Source organism: Taudactylus pleione, unplaced genomic scaffold (assembly GCF_031769625.1).
Source record: "Taudactylus pleione unplaced genomic scaffold, aTauple2 ptg000394l, whole genome shotgun sequence".
Taxonomy (NCBI): domain Eukaryota; kingdom Metazoa; phylum Chordata; class Amphibia; order Anura; family Myobatrachidae; genus Taudactylus; species Taudactylus pleione.
In genome coordinates this window covers 971,831-990,774 of record NW_028284795.1, presented here as the reverse complement: position 1 = coordinate 990,774, position 18,944 = coordinate 971,831, and the positions used below count along the sequence as shown (strand labels likewise).

Genomic DNA, 18,944 nt, shown 5'->3' with positions numbered 1-18,944 from the left:
CCCCTATCTCTTCCCTGGCCCTTCCCCATGAGGCCATGGCCCTCTCTCAGGTGCGCTATAATGTCCCTATTTATCCCCAGCATCTCCTGGCCTCCCCTATCTCTTCCCCGGCCCTTCCCCATGAGGCCATGGCCCTCCCTCAGTTGCACTATATTATGTCCCTATTTATCCCCAGCATCTCCCGGCCTCCCCTATCTCTTCCCCATGAGGCCATGGCCCTCTCTCAGGTGCACTATATTATGTCCCTATTTATCCCCAGCATCTCCTGGCCTCCCCTATCTCTTCCCTGGCCCTTCCCCATGAGGCCATGGCCCTCTCTCAGGTGCGCTATATTATGTCCCTATTTATCCCCAGCATCTCCTAGCCTCCCCTATCTCTTCCCTGGCCCTTCCCCATGAGGCCATGGCCCTCTCTCAGGTGCGCTATATTATGTCCCTATTTATCCCCAGCATCTCCTGGCCTCCCCTGTCTCTTCCCTGGCCCTTTCCCATGAGGCCATGGCCCTCTCTCAGGTGCACTATATTATGTCCCTATTTATCCCCAGCATCTACTGGCCTCTTCTATCTCTCCCCTGGCCCTTCCCCATGAGGCCATGGCCCTCTCTCAGGTGCGCTATATTATGTCCCTATTTATCCCCAGCAAAATGGCCTCCCCTATCTCTTCCCTGGCCCTTCCCCATGAGGCCATGGCCCTCTCTCAGGTGCGCTATATTATGTCCCTATTTATCCCCAGGATCTCCTGGCCTCCCCTATCTCTTCCCTGGCCCTTCCCCATGAGGCCATGGCCCTCTCTCAGGTGCGCTATATTATGTCCCTATTTATCCCCAGGATCTCCTGGCCTCCCCTATCTCTTCCCTGGCCCTTCCCCATGAGGCCATGGCCCTCTCTCAGGTGCGCTATATTATGTCCCTATTTATCCCCAGCATCTCCTGGCCTCCCCTATCTCTTCCCTGGCCTTTCCCCATGCGGCCATGGCCCTCTCTCAGGTGCACTGTATTATGTCCCTATTTATCCCCAGCATCTCCTGGCCTCCCCTATCTCTTCCCTGGCCTTTCCCCATGAGGCCATGGCCCTCTCTCAGGTGCACTATATTATGTCCCTATTATCCCCAGCATCTCCTGGCCTCCCCTATCTCTTCCCTGGTCCTTCCCCACAAGGCCATGGCCTCTCTCAGGTGCACTATATTATGTCCCTATTTATCCCCAGCATCTCCTGGCCTCCCCTATCTCTTCCCTGGCCCTTCCCCATGAGGCCATGGCCCTCTCTCAGGTGCACTATATTATGTCCCTATTTATCCCCAGCATCTCCTGGCCTCTCCTATCTCTTCCCTGGCCCTTCCCCATGAGGCCATGGCCCTCTCTCAGGTGCGCTATATTATGTCCCTATTTGTCCCCAGCATCTCCTGGCTTCCTCTATCTCTTCCCTGGCCCTTCCCCATGAGGCCATGGCCCTCTCTCAGGTGCGCTATAATGTCCCTATTTATCCCCAGCATCTCCTGGCCTCCCCTATCTCTTCCCCGGCCCTTCCCCATGAGGCCATGGCCCTCTCTCAGGTGCGCTATAATGTCCCTATTTATCCCCAGCATCTCCCGACCTCCCCTATCTCTTCCCTATCTCTTCCCCATGAGGCCATGGCCCTCCCTCAGTTGCACTATATTATGTCCCAATTTATCCCCAGCATCTCCCGGCCTCCCCTATCTCTTCCCCATGAGGCCATGGCCCTCTCTCAGGTGCACTATATTATGTCCCTATTTATCCCCAGCATCTCCTGGCCTCTCCTATCTCTTCCCTGGCCCTTCCCCATGAGGCCATGGCCCTCTCTCAGGTGCACTATATTATGTCCCTATTTATCCCCAGCATCTCCTGGCCTCCCCTGTCCCTTCCCCATAAGGTATTGGCCCTTTTTCGGGTGCGCTATCTAATGTCCCTATTTGAAAAATGGAAGGGGGGCGCCAATGCTCTCTATGGCACCATAACGTCTAGTTACGGATTTGCACGCGGCCCAGCACTGTTCTGCTGCTGACATTAGCCCTCACGGCCATAACACCTTTATTGTCTCAGGCTGCACATTGTGTGGGACACGCATTAGTTACTCCCCTGCGTGGGAGTAATCTGACGTTAGCATGTAAGATGCGGGTATGTGAGCTCAGCTCCCTGAAAAAGTGGGAATACGCAATTATTACACCAGAATGGAAAATTACGTAAGGGTGATGGCATCTCCCCATACGGTGGTACTGGATGGTGTCATTACTGTATGCTGTATACATTGTCTTTTAAAAAAATTGTATAAGGATTTTTTTAATACGATTGAAGAATACCATAGGATTGTTTTACCGATCGGCCTTTTCGGTTGATTTGGTGAAGGGAAATATTTTCCAGATATCTATTACTGATTCCGACTAACGGGATCTACTGAGAGGAGCAGCCTGGTGTTCTAGCGCAAGAATAGGTCATTTTTGTACAATATACTGGGATATAGGCGACACTCCAAGGTCTTGTAATGTTCTAGAATAGACGGCAAGCTGTGTCAGAATTCAGCGTTTCGGTCTTGCGACCTTTTTAACTGTTGGACCGAAACCAAAGTTAACTGGACATAAAACATTGTAAGTGTCTGACCGACCACTGACCGTCCCCTCCCGGACACCGGCGATCATCTGCCGACTATAATCCCACGACCATAATCAGGAAAGCAAGACTCAGGTGATGAACATTTCCATGTTTATTACTTCAGCAGTATGACAGCCACAAGGAGGCCGCACAGTAATAACACAGGTAATAATACTGATAGGCCACCACTGGGGTGAGTAATGTAAAGAAGGGCAGTATGGAGGATTAATGCTTCACACTTCCATATACAAAGAGCGCAGTTTATCGCAGAAAACGGGGCAAAATCAAATAGCGGGAACTAAATCATAGCGACAATTCAGAAGCGCTTCCCAGGGCCTCGACTTATAAAACGGCTGTGAGACCATCAGGGATGCCTTCATATAAGGGAATACTTAGCTTTTCTTTTCAATACAGAACGGATTGGATTCTCCTCCTGCAAACATCACCTACACCAGTGGTGTCAAACTCGGGCCCTCCAGCTGCTGTGGGACTACATATCCCAGTATGCTCTGCCACATTTTTAGCATGCCCTAATAGCAAAACTCTGGCAGTGCATGCTGGGATGTGTAGTTCCACTGCAGCTGAAGGGCCTGAGTTTGACACCAGTGACCTACACAGTCTGGAGGCAGCCATATTGTTGGATAAACCTACATTCACAAGGTGCAGCCTATCCCTTCATTAGGAGTCAGAGACTTCTCTGCGCAATGAGGTGCCTCGTTTACTGTGAGCTATAAAGTGCCACACGCCTCAGTGATTTCACGTGTTCCTCCCGACGTGCTTCCTATCAGGAACCGCTGCCCAGAATTATAATTAGGCCTAAAGCAAGAGCCAGTTGGAGTGTTGGAAAGTAAATTTATAATAAGCCCAAAACCCTTCCCAGAAAAATCCCCCGGCTGCATTCTCAGGAATACGGATTCATCTTACAAAATGGCCGCCCGCCCAGAGTCATTTTGAATACACAAATTGGTCACACATCTGGATTACCATGACTTTAGTGCAGCCCGTTGTAACCCAGACAACCACATTATACAGAGGAGGAACCCACGAGCAGTTCGCCCCTCAGCCGATGAATTACGACTTTAATTGTAAAAGCAAAATAATTTAAACGTTGAAGTGATACGTTGAAAAAAAAACCTAAACAAATCACTAGATTAATTCATCTTCCCCGTTTCAGAGAATCGCCAGTCGCACGCGAATAGAGGGTGCGCCTGAAACCAGCCCCAGGTTCATCAGGGACTGTGTGGTAAAGGTATAAAGGAGATAATGAAGTGACAGCCCACCCCCATCGTTTCATTACATTCTGCCGCCCCCACACACTTTGAGTAGACAGTCATTAGGGACCAGGAATATACGTCTCCATTCCCCGGATAAATACATTGTTTGGAAATTTCTGTTAAAGTGCTCAATATATCCACAGACTCTCCTGTAACTAATATGGCAGCTTAGCAAACGCCTGGAGAGGACGAGGGCAGAATAATTCCTAGAAGACATTCACAGCCAGCTGCTCAGGTCACCGATAGTGGCTTTCCCGTACCCTATAATATAACCGGATACTGTGCTTATTATCAAAGACAACAGCAGAACAGAAGGAGTCCTCTGTGTAGCCGGGTGTCCTACACACTACAAAGCCCCCTACATCAGTGACATGATAGAGAGAGAATACGGTTCTATAAAGTCTTTTCACTACCGCACAATTTACACAAAGGGTTTAACACTGCTGAACCCAGGAGCCGAGCGCCCCGGGAACCATATGCTTCATAGAAGAGAGCCGTCCTCATCGCCTTGTGTTCCCCTAAACACGTGATCATTGTCCGGACCGGTCACCCAACAGAACCAAGGGCAGACACGGGCACCGGCCGGCCTATGCGATTCGGCACAAGAGACGGGTCCAGCAATTCTCTTGAAGGTTTCTGGTCTCCATGATGATTGGCTAGTGGGGATTGTACAAGCCCAGCTTTATACATTCCAACAGATTGTCAATATGGTCACCCCCGTCTCTGCCAGCGAGCCTGACAGGAGAGGTGTGTGGTATAAACAAAATACCGTGTGTGGAACTAGTCACAGTAGTCACAGAGCTTTAAGGAGAACATGAATGGTAGTGACGATAACCAGCGTGGCCTCAGTGGCTGAGATTAATGGGTTCCCCAATGATCAGAGCACAAAGTCGGTGACACCAGATTAGAACCAAGCACAGACGAGACCCAAACTTTCACCTGAGGAACCAGAGTTACATACTGACGAGTAGTAATTGTGGTCAACTCCATGATTTGTCTTCAGTTACAAAATGGCACCTTGCTGCTAACCTGATTGGCCAGCCATTACTGGAGTGGTGTGCCCACCCCTTTACACCGTAACAGGAGGTGGGGCTTATGGAGGTGTCTGGGGCTCATGTACTGCGATACACCTTGATTTTGCCCTCACGGGCGAGTGTGTCAATGATTTGTGCCTCAAAGTCGGCGTCATGCACCCCAGTTTTGCGGAATTCTCCAGCATATCGGTTATTTTCCCAGTAGTGATGCCAATTCCCGCGACTGTCCGCACCAAAGCCGAACACATTCACCTGGTTGGAAAGAAGAAGATGAGATGTAATAAGTACAGGTTAGTGGGCAACGCACAGAGGACCAACTCTCCTCTGATCCCACACCTTCCCCCCGTATACCTCCCAGTATAGACCAGTTCATGCCAGTCACCCAGCTCACCTCATCACAGACATGAAGAGCAAAGAAGAGAACCAGCAAACCAGTGGAGGGGTAACGGCCATGATGTTCCGTCCAGCGGTCATGAATGTATTTAAAGAAAGCCGGGTTGTAGATCTGAACCTACAAACACCAACAACAAAACTGTTACGCAATGATACCACCATGGTGATCAATTTCTGCCTACTATGTATTGTGCAGCGCGCGGGGTACTGTAGAGGCAGCCAATTTGTGGGCTCTCTCAGTATTAAGAGGAATACCAGGTCACTGGGAACATTGCTGATATTACAGCAATACAACCTAACAATGACTACTGCTCCCTAGTGACTGGATAGGCTGCATTCTCAGTGATGTCACTGCTCCCTAGTGACTGGATAGGCTGCATTCTCAGTGATGTCACTGCTCCCTAGTGACTGGATAGGCTGCGGTCTCAGTGATGTCACTGGTTCACAGTGACTGGATAGGCTGCATTCTCAGTGATGTCACTGGTTCCTAGTGAATGGATAGGCTGCATTCTCAGTGATGTCACTGCTCCCCAGTGAGTCGATAGGCTGCAGCCTCAGTGATGTCACTGCTCCCTAGTGACTGGATAGGCTGCATTCTCAGTGATGTCACTGCTCCCTAGTGACTGGATAGGCTGCATTCTCAGTGATGTCACTGCTCCCTAGTGACTGGATAGGCTGAATCCTCAGTGATGTCACTGATTCCTAGTGAATGGATAGGCTGCATTCTCAGTGATGTCACTGGTACCTAGTGAATGGATAGGCTGCATTCTCAGTGATGTCACTGCTCCCTAGTGAATTGATAGGCTGCACTCTCAGTGATGTCACAGCTCCCTAGTGAATTGATAGGCTGCACTCTCAGTGATGTCACTGCTCCCTAGTGACTGGATAGGCTGCACGCTCAGGGATGTCACTGCTCCCTAGTGAATTGATAGGCTGCATTCTCAGTGATGTCACTGCTCCCTAGTGACTGGATAGGCTGCATTCTCAGTGATGTCACTGCTCCCTAGTGACTGGATAGGCTGCATTCTCAGTGATGTCACTGCTCCCTACTGAATAGATAGACTGCATTCTCAGTGATGTCACTAGTTCCTAGTGAACGGATAGGCTGCATTCTCAGTGATGTCACTAGTTCCTAGTGACTGGATAGGCTGCATTCTCATTGATGTCACTGCTCCCTAGTGACTGGATAGGCTGCATTCTCAGTGATGTCACTGCTCCCTAGTGACTGGATAGGCTGCATTCTCAGTGATGTCACTGCTCCCTAGTGACTGGATAGGCTGCATTCTCAGTGATGTCACTGCTCCCTAGTGACTGGATAGGCTGCATTCTCAGTGATGTCACTGCTCCCTAGTGACTGGATAGGCTGCATTCTCAGTGATGTCACTGCTCCCTAGTGAATGGATAGACTGCATTCTCAGTGATGTCACTAGTTCCTAGTGACTGGATAGGCTGCATTCTCAGTGATGTCACTGCTCCCTAGTGACTGGATAGGCTGCATTCTCAGTGATGTCACTAGTTCCTAGTGAATGGATAGGCTGCATTCTCAGTGATGTCACTAGTTCCTAGTGACTGGATAGGCTGCATTCTCAGTGATGTCACTGCTCCCTAGTGACTGGATAGGCTGCATTCTCAGTGATGTCACTAGTTCCTAGTGAATGGGTAGGCTGCATTCTCAGTGATGTCACTAGTTCCTAGTTAACGGATAGGCTGCATTCTCAGTGATGTCACAGGTTCCTAGTGAATAGATAGGCTGCACTCAGTGATGTCACTGCCCCCTAGTGATTTGATAGGCTGCATTCTCAGTGATGTCACTGCTCCCTAGTGACTGGATAGGCTGCATTCTCAGTGATGTCACTGCTCCCTAGTGACTGGATAGGCTGCATTCTCAGTGATGTCACTAGTTCCTAGTGAATGGATAGGCTGCACTCAGTGATGTCACTGCTCCCTAGTGATTTGATAGGCTGCATTCTCAGTGATGTCACTGCTCCCTAGTGACTGGATAGGCTGCACTCTCAGTGATGTCACTGGTTCCTAGTGAATGGATAGGCTGCATTCTCAATTATGTCACTGGTTCCTAGTGAATGGATAGGTAACATTTTCACGAATATTGATTCAGCACCCAACATGTCTGCCTCTTGTCTAAATAAGCCATTTTACAATATACCCATTGTACATACAGCACTAATAGACGTGTCGGATTAAATGAACTCATTAAATGCTTAAATTAATGTGTCTGATGTAGGTACTGCTCAGAGGTCACAGTAATCCCAGACAGCTCACAGTAAATTGAAGGAAACATTTTACCAGCTCTATTTATACTTTCCCAGAAGCGGATTATGGGTGCGCGGTCACTCAGCGGATTTAGCACATGGCAGTACAGTCACTAATGACCATCAGTGATATGTCCTCCTCTCCTCGCTCTATAGGTTTAGGATGGGTCATTATGTAACTCACAATAATCCCATAATCCATGTATACAATCACCTTATCTTTGTCCACACGCAGGAATGCCTTCACCGGAGCGTAAGTGCTGCAGGGAGGAGGAAAACATGGTCAGCAATGCAGTCATTACCTGGACACTAAGCGGCCATAGTGACCGCAGATCTCCCATACCTAAGATGTTGTGCTGGTGTAGGCCAGAGACCGTTACATACTCATAGTGTACTGGGCCACTGGGAGATGAGCGTTACTTACTGGAAGAACCCAGCGCAGGCAAGAGGGACGTTCCCAGCTATAAGCAGGCGCCGGGTACTTACAAGCGGATCTGACCAGTCGAGAGGGCACTTGTGATCCACAGAAGATCCAGAGCTTTAAATGGGACCAGCACAAAACTGACGTTGGCCGGGAGGTTCCTGGCACTTTCTGGGTACATAAAGTGGTGAGTGGTCTTGGAGCCAACGTCGTTCTCGAAGCCAAGTGTGGGGGCTTGGTTTATCCTGCGCCAACAGACAAGAGGAATGCAAACTGAGCCTCCATATTCAATAGAGAGGTTACAGAGATACTGTATAACCAGACAACCTGTGGCTGTGCCAGTACATTATACCAGCACCTGTAGGAGGGGCATGCTGGGAGTTGCAGTCTCCAGTGTCACCTAAACTTGCCCTAAGTCAAGGCCAATCAACCCTGCACAGTACCACTTCTCATTGTTCTGTATACTGGGATTTGTTACAGCTGTATAGTACAACTTCTCCTGTTCTGTATACTGGGATATGTGACACTGCACGTTAGATATGCAGAGCGATGAGCAGACAGCTGAGCGTTATATATGCAGAGCGGTGAGCAGACAGCTGAGCGTTATATATGCAGAGCGGTGAACAGACAGCTGAGCGTTATATATGCAGAGCGGTGAGCAGACAGCTGAGCGTTATATATGCAGAGCGGTGAGCAGACAGCTGAGCGTTATATATGCAGAGCGGTGAGCAGACAGCTGAGCGTTATATATGCAGAGCGGTGAGCAGACAGCTGAGCGTTATATATGCAGAGCGGTGAGCAGACAGCTGAGCGTTATATATGCAGAGCGGTGAGCAGACACCTGAGCGTTATATATGCAGAGCGGTGAGCAGACAGCTGAGCGTTATATATGCAGAGCGGTGAGCAGACAGCTGAGCGTTATATATGCAGAGCGGTGAGCAGACAGCTGAGCGTTATATATGCAGAGCGGTGAGCAGACAGCTGAGCGTTATATATGCAGAGCGGTGAGCAGACAGCTGGGCGTTATACATGCAGAGCGGTGAGCAGACAGCTGAGCGTTATACATGCAGAGCGGTGAGCAGACAGCTGAGCGTTATACATGCAGAGCGGTGAGCAGACAGCTGAGCGTTATACATGCAGAGCGGTGAGCAGACAGCTGAGCGTTATACATGCAGAGCGGTGAGCAGACAGCTGAGCGTTATACATGCAGAGCGGTGAGCAGACAGCTGAGCGTTATACATGCAGAGCGGTGAGCAGACAGCTGAGCGTTATACATGCAGAGCGGTGAGCAGACAGCTGAGCGTTATACATGCAGAGCGGTGAGCAGACAGCTGAGCGTTATACATGCAGAGCGGTGAGCAGACAGCTGAGCGTTATACATGCAGAGCGGTGAGCAGACAGCTGAGCGTTATACATGCAGAGCGGTGAGCAGACAGCTGAGCGTTATATATGCAGAGCGGTGAGCAGACGGCTGAGCGTTATATATGCAGAGCGGTGAGCAGACAGCTGAGCGTTATATATGCAGAGCGGTGAGCAGACAGCTGGGCGTTATACATGCAGAGCGGTGAGCAGACAGCTGAGCGTTATACATGCAGAGCGGTGAGCAGACAGCTGAGCGTTATACATGCAGAGCGGTGAGCAGACAGCTGAGCGTTATACATGCAGAGCGGTGAGCAGACAGCTGAGCGTTATACATGCAGAGCGGTGAGCAGACAGCTGAGCGTTATACATGCAGAGCGGTGAGCAGACAGCTGAGCGTTATACATGCAGAGCGGTGAGCAGACAGCTGAGCGTTATACATGCAGAGCGGTGAGCAGACAGCTGAGCGTTATACATGCAGAGCGGTGAGCAGACAGCTGAGCGTTATACATGCAGAGCGGTGAGCAGACAGCTGAGCGTTATACATGCAGAGCGGTGAGCAGACAGCTGAGCGTTATACATGCAGAGCGGTGAGCAGACAGCTGAGCGTTATATATGCAGAGCGGTGAGCAGACGGCTGAGCGTTATATATGCAGAGCGGTGAGCAGACGGCTGAGCGTTATATATGCAGAGCGGTGAGCAGACGGCTGAGCGTTATATATGCAGAGCGGTGAGCAGACAGCTGAGCGATATATATGCAGAGCGGTGAGCGTTATATATGCAGAAAGGTAAGCAGACAGCTGGGCGTTATATATGCAGAGCGGTGAGCAGACAGCTGAGCGTTATATATGCAGAGCGGTGAGCAGACAGCTGAGCGTTATATATGCAGAGCGGTGAGCAGACAGCTGAGCGTTATATATGCAGAGCGGTGAACAGACAGCTGAGCGTTATATATGCAGAGCGGTGAGCAGACAGCTGAGCGTTATATATGCAGAGCGGTGAGCAGACAGCTGAGCGTTATATATGCAGAGCGGTGAGCAGACAGCTGAGCGTTATATATGCAGAGCGGTGAACAGACAGCTGAGCGTTATATATGCAGAGCGGTGAGCAGACAGCTGAGCGTTATATATGCAGAGCGGTGAGCAGACAGCTGAGCGTTATATATGCAGAGCGGTGAGCAGACAGCTGAGCGTTATAGATGCAGAGCGGTGAGCAGACAGCTGAGCGTTATACATGCAGAGCGGTGAGCAGACAGTTGGGCTTGTGATACACAACTACTGATGTAAGGCCGCATGGCTGGGTCTGATGAAAGCAATTAAGTTCCCATCAGGAGACTACAGTCAGTAGCTGGAGACGGGAGGCGTGAGATGTGCGGCACACATAGCGGTCACACAGGCTGTACAAGGGCTGCACAACCAGTGACTCACTCCCTACAGCGCTGCGCTCCCCAGGGTGTCAGGAGAGCAGCTGCGTCACAGCGGGGCTCAGGGTCCTCATTACATGGACAATATCTGAGGGGAAGATACGATCACATCCGTGTCTGGTACACAGATATGCCGCGTTGTGGCCGGTTACACGCACAATGACACCTTACAGTCCATGTCGTTGTACAAGGGACACACCTCATGATGAAGCTGTGACGGTCTATGTCCTTCCCATAGCCGGACCCCCTCAGGTTGCCGGAATTTCCAACCACAGCACACCGGTGACACGCCCGGGGGTTCTGCGCCTTGTACGGATTCCGGCCAGGGATGACCTGGAACAGCTGCGACAAGATCTCCAGGGTGTTGTGGGACCTGAACTGCGGCTGCAGCATCTGTGAGGAGGACACAAGAAAGTCACAATTTGTAAAGTAACCAATCAGACTTCACCGTGTTACGTGCGATAGGCGGTTATCAGTCACTTGCTGATTGGACGGTGAGGTTCTGGGGCAAATTTAACAGGAAAAACATTAGAAAATCCAGAATTATCTGTATCAGCCACAATTGCATCAGGTACGAGCCCCCACTAGGATGATTAGCAGCAATGTGTGACTGCGCAAATCCCCGCTAACTACGGTAACGCAACTTAAAGGGTAATGCGAAAAATGATGCAATGTTGGTGGTCACGGGCTGCAGGAGAAACGGTCGGAACATTGGCAGCTTGTGGCCAATGGCGCTGAGTACCCACCATTAAATAATAAGGGCGATGACACCTTCTACATCCCCGTAGGGATCACTAGGAAAAATACATCTACATCCCTGTAGGGATCACTGGGAAAAATACATCTACATCCCTGTAGGGATCACTGGGAAAAAAACATCTACATCCTCGTAGGGATCACTGGGAAAAATACATCTACATCCCCATAGGGATCACTGGGGAAAAAACATCTACATCCCCATAGGGATCACTGGGAAAAAATATGAGATATGGTAAGAACTTACCCTTGTTATCTCTATTTCTACGAAGTCCATAGGGTTCCACAGGATACCTTGGGGTATAGGTGTGACGTCAGTCGCAGGGCACCAAAGAGTTAAGCTTTCAGCCTCCCAGGATGCACTAGGTCCCCCTCCTATACCCCGCCCCCGGGCCAAGGCACCTCAGTTAGTTACCAAGCCATAGGCCGAAGGAGGAGAAGGAAGAGAGAGAACATAGATCTGGACACATACAAGAATCACATTCTCACCAGAGGGAGACGGAAAACCGGTGACCAGAGCAAAGCCCATCTGCAGCACAGGTGCGACAGGGCGGGAGTCCTGTGGAACCCTATGGACTTCGTAGAAATAGAGATAACAAGGGTAAGTTCTTACCATATCTCATATTTTCTACTTCAGGGTCCATAGGGTATCCACAGGATACCTTGGGGATGTCCCAAAGCAGTATCCTTTAAGGGTGGGGACGCTCCTGTGCAGAAAGGAGAATCCGCCGCCCGAAGGAAGCATCCTGAGAGGCGAAGGTGTCAAACCTGTAATACCTCACGAAGGTATGGACAGAAGACCACGTAGCAGCCTTGCAGATCTGAACTGCCGAGGCACCACGTCGAGCTGCCCACGAAGGACCCACAGACCTAGTGGAATGAGCCTTCAGAGAAGGAGGGACCGGTAGGCCTTCATGAAGATAAGCTTCAGAAATAGCCATACGGATCCAGGCTGCCAAAGTTTGCTTTGAAGCAGGCCAACCCTTTTTACGGAAGCCATAGAGGACAAACAAAGCGTCCGACTTCCTAAACAAAGAAGTGCGGTCAACATAAGTCCTTAAGGCCCGCACAACATCCAAAGAGGCCTCACCCACGGAAAGACCCGGTGAGTTAAAGGCCGGAACAACTATTTCCTCGTTAATATGAAACTGGGAAACAACTTTGGGAAGAAACTCGGGCCGAGTGCGGAGCACTGCCCTGTTCCCATAAAAAACCAAGAAAGGGGGTCTACAAGAAAGAGCCCCTAACTCAGAAACACGTCTGGCCGAAGCAATGGCCAGAAGGAAAACAGTCTTAGCTGTTAGCCATTTAAGATCCACTGAGCCCAGTGGTTCAAACGGCGGTCCTTGGAGAGCCCTCAGGACCACAGCCAAATCCCAAGGCGCCACAGGTGGAACAAAGGGCGGCTGAATGCGGAGAACACCCTGCATAAAGGTGCGCACATCCGGGATTGTAGCAATCCTACGGTGAAACCAGACAGATAGGGCCGAAACCTGTACCTTCAAAGAAGCAAGGCGAAGCCCATGATCTAGTCCCGCTTGCAGGAAGGCGAGAATCCGAGACAGACGAAACTCCCGCGGTGCATAACCTCTCGGTCGACACCACTGGAAGAACGTATGCCACACGCGATGGTATATCCTCGCGGAAGACGGTTTCCGAGCTCGTAACATGGTACGCACCACAGAGCTGGAAAACCCCCGGGACCTCAGCATGGCCGTCTCAACAGCCACGCCGTCAAAGACAGCCGAGTCAGGTCCGGGTGAAGGCAAGGACCCTGAGACAGAAGGTCCGGTCGTAGCGGCAACCGCAGAGGAATGTCCACGGACAGACCCTGAAGGTCTGAGAACCAGTGCCGTCTGGGCCACGCGGGAGCTATCAACAGGAGCGTCCCTCCTTCCTGTTTGAATTTCCGGATTACCCGTGGAAGAAGGGAGACCGGAGGGAACAGGTATGCGAACCGGAACGTCCACCGGACGGAAAGAGCATCCACCAGAGACGCCCCTTCGTCTCTTGTGCGAGACCCGTACACCGGCAACTTGTTGTTGTGCCGGGACGCCATGAGGTCGATTTCTGGAAGACCCCACCTGTCCACCAGTAGTTGAAAAACGTCCGGGTGCAGGGACCATTCCCCCGGATGAACGTCCTGGCGACTTAGAAAGTCCGCCTCCCAATTGAGCACTCCCGGGATGAAGACCGCTGATATGGCCGGAAGATTGCGCTCCGCCCAAACCAGGATCCGAGAGACCTCTACGAGAGCCGCCCGACTGCGAGTTCCTCCTTGCCTGTTTATGTAGGCCACGGTGGTAGCGTTGTCCGACTGGACCTGCACCGGGCGACCCTGGAGAAACCGCTGTGCCTGCTGGAGAGCATTGAAGACCGCACGGAGTTCCAAGATATTTATTGGAAGCTACACTTCTGTCGGTGTCCACCTGCCCTGGAACAAGTGTGGACCCGAAACTGCTCCCCAGCCCCGAAGACTGGCGTCCGTTGTCAACAGGACCCAATTTGGAACCCAGAACGGACGTCCCTTGTTGAGGTGGGTCGTCTGTAACCTCCACGTAAGGGACAGGCGAATCTCCTGGGTGAGCACAATCGTCTGGGACTTCAGAGACTGAGTCAGCCCGTTCCACTTGGACAGGATCAGGTGCTGCAGAGGTCTGGAGTGAAACTGGGCGTATTCCACCATGTCGAACACCGACACCATGGAGCCCAGTAACCTCATCGCCGAGTGTAAGGACACCCGGCGGCTGTGCAGACAACTGCGCACCCTTGACTGTAAAGCAGAGATCTTGTCCTCCGTCACGAAGATCCTTTGCTGTCCCGAGTCCAATAAGGCTCCAAGATGCAGAATCCTCCGAGACGGGATTAGAGTGGACTTCTGCCAGTTGATTAGCCAGCCGTGCCGTTGCAGCAGTGCAATGGTCAGGTCCAAGTGGCGTAACAGGAGCTCTGGAGATCCTGCCACCAATAACAGGTCGTCCAAATACGGCAACATGCGGACTCCCTGCAGCCGCAGAGAAGCCGCCATGACCGCCATCACCTTGGTGAAAACACGTGGTGCTGTTGCCAGGCCAAAAGGTAACGCCCGAAACTGGAAGTGGTCGCTGCTGATTGCAAACCTGAGGAACTGCTGATGGCGCCAAAGAATAGGGACATGCAGGTAAGCGTCCTGTAGGTCCAATGACACCAAGTAGTCCCCAGGTTCCAGCGCCAGAATGATGGACCGTAGGGTCTCCATCCGAAACTTCGGGACCCGCAAAGACTTGTTGAGTGCTTTGAGGTTGAGAATCGGACGATATGACCCATTGGGTTTCTGTACCAAAAATAGATTTGAATAGAAACCCTGGCCCCTCTGGGAGAATGGAACCGCCACTATAACTCCAGCCTGGAGCATAGTGTGCAATACCTTCCGCAGCTCCGTAGCCTTGTTCCGGTCTGATGGGAGACCCGTGGTGAAGAAGCGAGCCGGGGGTCTGTGCCGGAAGGAGAGGGCGTATCCGTGGGAAACCACCTCCAGAACCCAAGTGTCTGTCGTAGTGGTCGACCAACACTGGGCGAACTGTAGCAGGCGGCCTCCCACCCTGGGATCCCCCAAAGGGAGGCCCGGACCGTCAGGCCGCAGGCTTGTCATCTGGCTTGGGGGCCGGACGTCTGGTACTCCATGCCTGCTTCCGGGGCTTGACCGATTTCTTAGGGCCAGCCTGTCGAGGAAACGACTGTGGTTTGGGCCTGCCCTGGGCCCTAGATGACCGAAAGGACGATGGTCCCGAACCAGAAGGAGCAGCGGCCGACGGGAGACAAGCAGATTTGGCTGCCGCCAGCGTGGCCACAATCTTATCCAGATCCGGACCGAAGAGAACTTCTCCGGTAAACGGCAACGCTTCCAGACCTTTCTTGGAATCTGCGTCCGCCTTCCAGGATCGCAGCCACAAGGTGCGACGAGCAGCTACCGCTGCTGAAGAAATTCTAGACACCAGAGTACTAATGTCTAGAGCCGCCTCGTTGATATAGGTGGCCGAATCACGGAGATTGCCAATCAACTCCGCCTGATCGGCCGGACAGTCGGATTCAAAAGAAGCCTCTAATGAATCCGCCCAGCGCTCCATCGCTCTGGCAACCCAGCAAATGGCCATAGCCGGCCGTGCTGCCCCCCCTGCAAGGGAATAAGCGGACTTCAGGCAGATTTCTACCTTGCGGTCCGTAGCATCCTTAAGGGAGGACATGGATGGCATCGGCAATGTGGCACTACGGACAAGACGGGTCACGTGAGAATCCACCTGTGGAGGGGATTCCCACTTAGCAAAATAATTATCCGCGAACGGATAAGCCACCGCCAGGCGTCTCTGCGGCTGGTATCTTTTGCCAGGTTGTTTCCACGCCTCCTCTAAATGGTCCACCAACTGACCCGAAAGAGGAAAGACTGTGGCATCGCCCTTCACATCTTTGAAAAAGGCATACTTAGATTTAGCCGCTGGGGGAACTTCGTCCTCAATCACCAAGGCTGTGCGGACCGCCCGAATAAGTCCAGGAATATATACCTTGGACTTAGCATCAGCGTCCTTAGTATGGAGAGGTTCCTGATCGTAAGGATCTAGAATCTCCCCATCATCAGACGTCCCTTCGTCATCCTCATAAGGAGCGGACAGAGACGCCACCGGCCTTTTATGAGACCGCATCACAGACTCCCCTTGCAACACATCCGACAAGTGCTGTACAGAACTCGTCAGGGAGTTAACCCACGCTGGCTCCTGAGAACCCGGGAGCGGGGAAATAGGGAGACTGTGGGGTACCACCAATTGTCGTGGGAACCCCTGCATGGGTGACGACACCACAGACTGCTGGGACAAACCCATCGGAGTAAACGCGGGCTGCGGAGCTAACTGGCCCACTAAAGCTGTTAACGCCTGAGCGAAACAAGCCCAGGGCGGCTCCTGTACCGGTGCTGTAACCGTAATAGGCCGCGCCATGGACAAACACTGCCGGCAAAGGCCCTCCGCGCTACCCTCCCCCTCCGCTAACGGTACTTTGCACGTGGTACACTGTAGTCGGAGGGGAAAATCACTTTCAGACATGATGGCACCACGTACGTGACCTCTCTCACCAATTAAGTATTAAATAGGCGAGAGACCACCCTGCAGCACCGCACCGCAAGGGCTTTAGCAGAAAGAACAGGGACAGTAATAAAGCTGACAGTTTAGAGAAGAAAAGTTACAGGCAGCAGCGCTAGCACAGTCACATACAATGCAGAGAAATAACAATTCCTGCACTAACAGCGCTGATCACTCAACTACACAGACACAGGGCCTGGTAGGACACAGCGCTGCATACACAGACCTGACCACAGCGGAGGAGAGGTATGCGGGGGACCCAGACCACGATGCTTCCGTCCAGCGCTTCCAGCAGCGTTCACCATGCGTTCTGGAGAAGATGGCCGCCGAGGAGCAGAGAGGAGGCTGGCCTGGGGGAGGAGCGCTGCCACAGGACCAGTCAGCACAGTGCAGAGAGGGCTGTGTGCAGCGGGGGAGGCGCCGGCTGTGAGACAGGGAAGGCGCGCTCCCCTGGCCTGCATTTAACCCCTGGGACGCCGCAGCGCTACCGCTCTGCTGCGGTCCGCTGTCCCAGGGGGTAGTGGAAGCGCAGGTTGGTCGCCTGGCTCCACGCTGCAGCCAGTCCCCAGGGAGCCCCCTGCCTGGGGACTTAGGACCATGTGATCAGCGGGGACCCACCGCGGGACCCCGCTGCTTACCTCTGTCCCCCTTGAATCCGGCCATGGTCCGGAGCATCTGGGGTCACCGCTAGCTGTGACCCCAGACGCCCACCAGCATCCCCGGATCAGTACCGGCGTTCTGGTACCGGCGGGGTGTAGGGAAGACAGCATGGACGTCAGGACTGACTGTCCATGCTGTTCATCCAGATGTGCAGCCACAGCTGCATGAAGAAAAAGCTTCAGGGGCTTCTTCTAGCCCCCACTCCAACAGGTGCACCCGACTCCGGCCGGGCACCAAACTAAACTGAGGTGCCTTGGCCCGGGGGCGGGGTATAGGAGGGGGACCTAGTGCATCCTGGGAGGCTGAAAGCTTAACTCTTTGGTGCCCTGCGACTGACGTCACACCTATACCCCAAGGTATCCTGTGGATACCCTATGGACCCTGAAGTAGAAATACATCTACATCCCCATAGGGATCACTGGGAAAAATACATCTACATCCCCGTAGGGATCACTGGGTAAAATACATCTACATCCCCGTAGGGATCACTGGGAAAAATACATCTACATCCCCGTAGGGATCACTGGGAAAAATACATCTACATCCCTGTAGGGATCACTGGGAAAAATACATCTACATCCCCGTAGGGATCACTGAGAAAAATACATCTACATCCCCGTAGGGATCACTGGGAAAAATACATCTACATCCCCATAGGGATCACTGGGTAAAATACATCTACATCCCCGTAGGGATCACTGGGAAAAATACATCTACATCCCCATAGGGATCACTAGGAAAAATACAACTACATCCCCGTAGGGATCACTGGGAAAAATACATCTACATCCCCGTAGGGATCACTGGGAAAAATACATCTACATCCCCGTAGGGATCACTGGGAAAAATAAATCTACATCCCCGTAGGGATCACTGGGAAAAATACATCTACATCCCCGTAGGGATCACTAGGAAAAATACAACTACATCCCCATAGGGATCACTGGGTAAAATACAACTACATCCCCATAGGGATCACTGGGAAAAATACATCTACATCCCCGTAGGGATCACTAGGAAAAATACAACTACATCCCCATAGGGATCACTGGGTAAAATACAACTACATCCCCGTAGGGATCACTGGGTAAAATACATCTACATCCCCGTAGGGATCACTGGGTAAAATACATCTACATCCCCGTAGGAGATGGGCGGCGTACAGAGGGAAACACGGGATTGGGGAGAGATCCTGCACGTTAGAATTCTCTGGGAAATAATGTACAACGCGAGATCTCGGGTCTCACAATTTACTACCGCCCCCCCTGGGCTTCTGATACCGGGCGACTGGTTGACAGTAAATTAAAAGGTCAACATTCAGAAGGTCGACAGTAAAAAAGTTGACCATCATGGTGTAGACATGTATCAGGCTGACAGGGTTAACGGGTCGACACAGTTAAAATATCTACATTTAACATATAAACACTAAAATGTTGACGCTGTTTTCGTGATTTTTAGGGTAAGATTTAGCAAAAAAAAAAAAAGTCAAAATTTCAGTTTCAACATGTTCAATGTCGACCTTTTCACAGTTTAACCCCTAACAACCTAAATAAATGTCTACACAAAGATGGTCGACCTAATGACCATGTCAATCTTTTTACTGTCGATATTCAGACCCTTTATAACAGACCCCTGGTACCG

General features: G+C 51.6%; 1 protein-coding gene across 3 annotated transcripts in view; it reads right to left on the bottom strand.

Moving 5' to 3' along the window:
• Positions 1 to 2,699: 2,699 nt before the first annotated feature.
• Positions 2,700 to 18,944, bottom strand: part of ST3GAL2 (ST3 beta-galactoside alpha-2,3-sialyltransferase 2) — a 177,993-nt gene continuing 161,748 nt past the window's right edge. For all 3 annotated transcript variants that reach the window (XM_088446235.1, XM_088446236.1, XM_088446237.1), the window contains exons 3-7: positions 10,979 to 11,172; positions 8,063 to 8,242; positions 7,791 to 7,836; positions 5,305 to 5,424; positions 2,700 to 5,165 (exon numbers count right to left, since the gene is read on the bottom strand). In XM_088446235.1, the coding sequence (XP_088302361.1) occupies positions 4,992 to 5,165; positions 5,305 to 5,424; positions 7,791 to 7,836; positions 8,063 to 8,242; positions 10,979 to 11,172 (714 nt within the window). In that variant the 3' untranslated portion in view covers positions 2,700 to 4,991. The remainder of the gene's footprint in view (positions 5,166 to 5,304; positions 5,425 to 7,790; positions 7,837 to 8,062; positions 8,243 to 10,978; positions 11,173 to 18,944) is intronic.